General features: G+C 57.5%; 1 protein-coding gene across 1 annotated transcript in view; it reads left to right on the top strand.

Moving 5' to 3' along the window:
* Positions 1-367, top strand: part of EMH_0054810 (uncharacterized protein) — a gene marked incomplete at both ends in the record, with an annotated part of 2,992 nt that overhangs the window by 1,659 nt on the left and 966 nt on the right. The window contains one exon of the mRNA XM_013497161.1: positions 294-356. Within this exon, the coding sequence (XP_013352615.1) occupies positions 294-356 (63 nt within the window). The remainder of the gene's footprint in view (positions 1-293; positions 357-367) is intronic.

Genomic DNA, 367 nt, shown 5'->3' with positions numbered 1-367 from the left:
TAGCCAGCTAGCTAGCTAGCTAGCTAGCTAGCTAGCTAGCTAGCTAGCTAGCTAGCTAGCTAGCTAGCTATGGGGACAGCCTGTTTGTGCGGCATGTGTGGCTTGGCTTGCGGGCTGGCTGGGGCGTTCCTTGTCTAGCTAGCTGGTTGTGGAGGTCTATGGGTTTGTGGGTGGCTAGCTAGCGGCTTAGCTAGCTAGCTAGCCACCCACCCAGCTAGCTAGCTAGCTAGCTAGCTAGCTAGCTAGCTAGCTAGCTAGCTAGGTAGCAGCGTGTGGTGTGTTGTGGTTCGCAGCTGCAGCGTCAGCAGAGCTGCTGCGCGCAGAAGGAAGAAGTGATAAAGGGGCTGCGCGAGGCGGTGCGTGTGCT

This window comes from Eimeria mitis, genomic scaffold (assembly GCF_000499745.2).
Source record: "Eimeria mitis Houghton genomic scaffold, Emh_scaff2504, whole genome shotgun sequence".
Taxonomy (NCBI): Eukaryota; Apicomplexa; class Conoidasida; order Eucoccidiorida; family Eimeriidae; genus Eimeria; species Eimeria mitis.
This window is presented reverse-complemented; position numbering and strand designations above follow the sequence as displayed.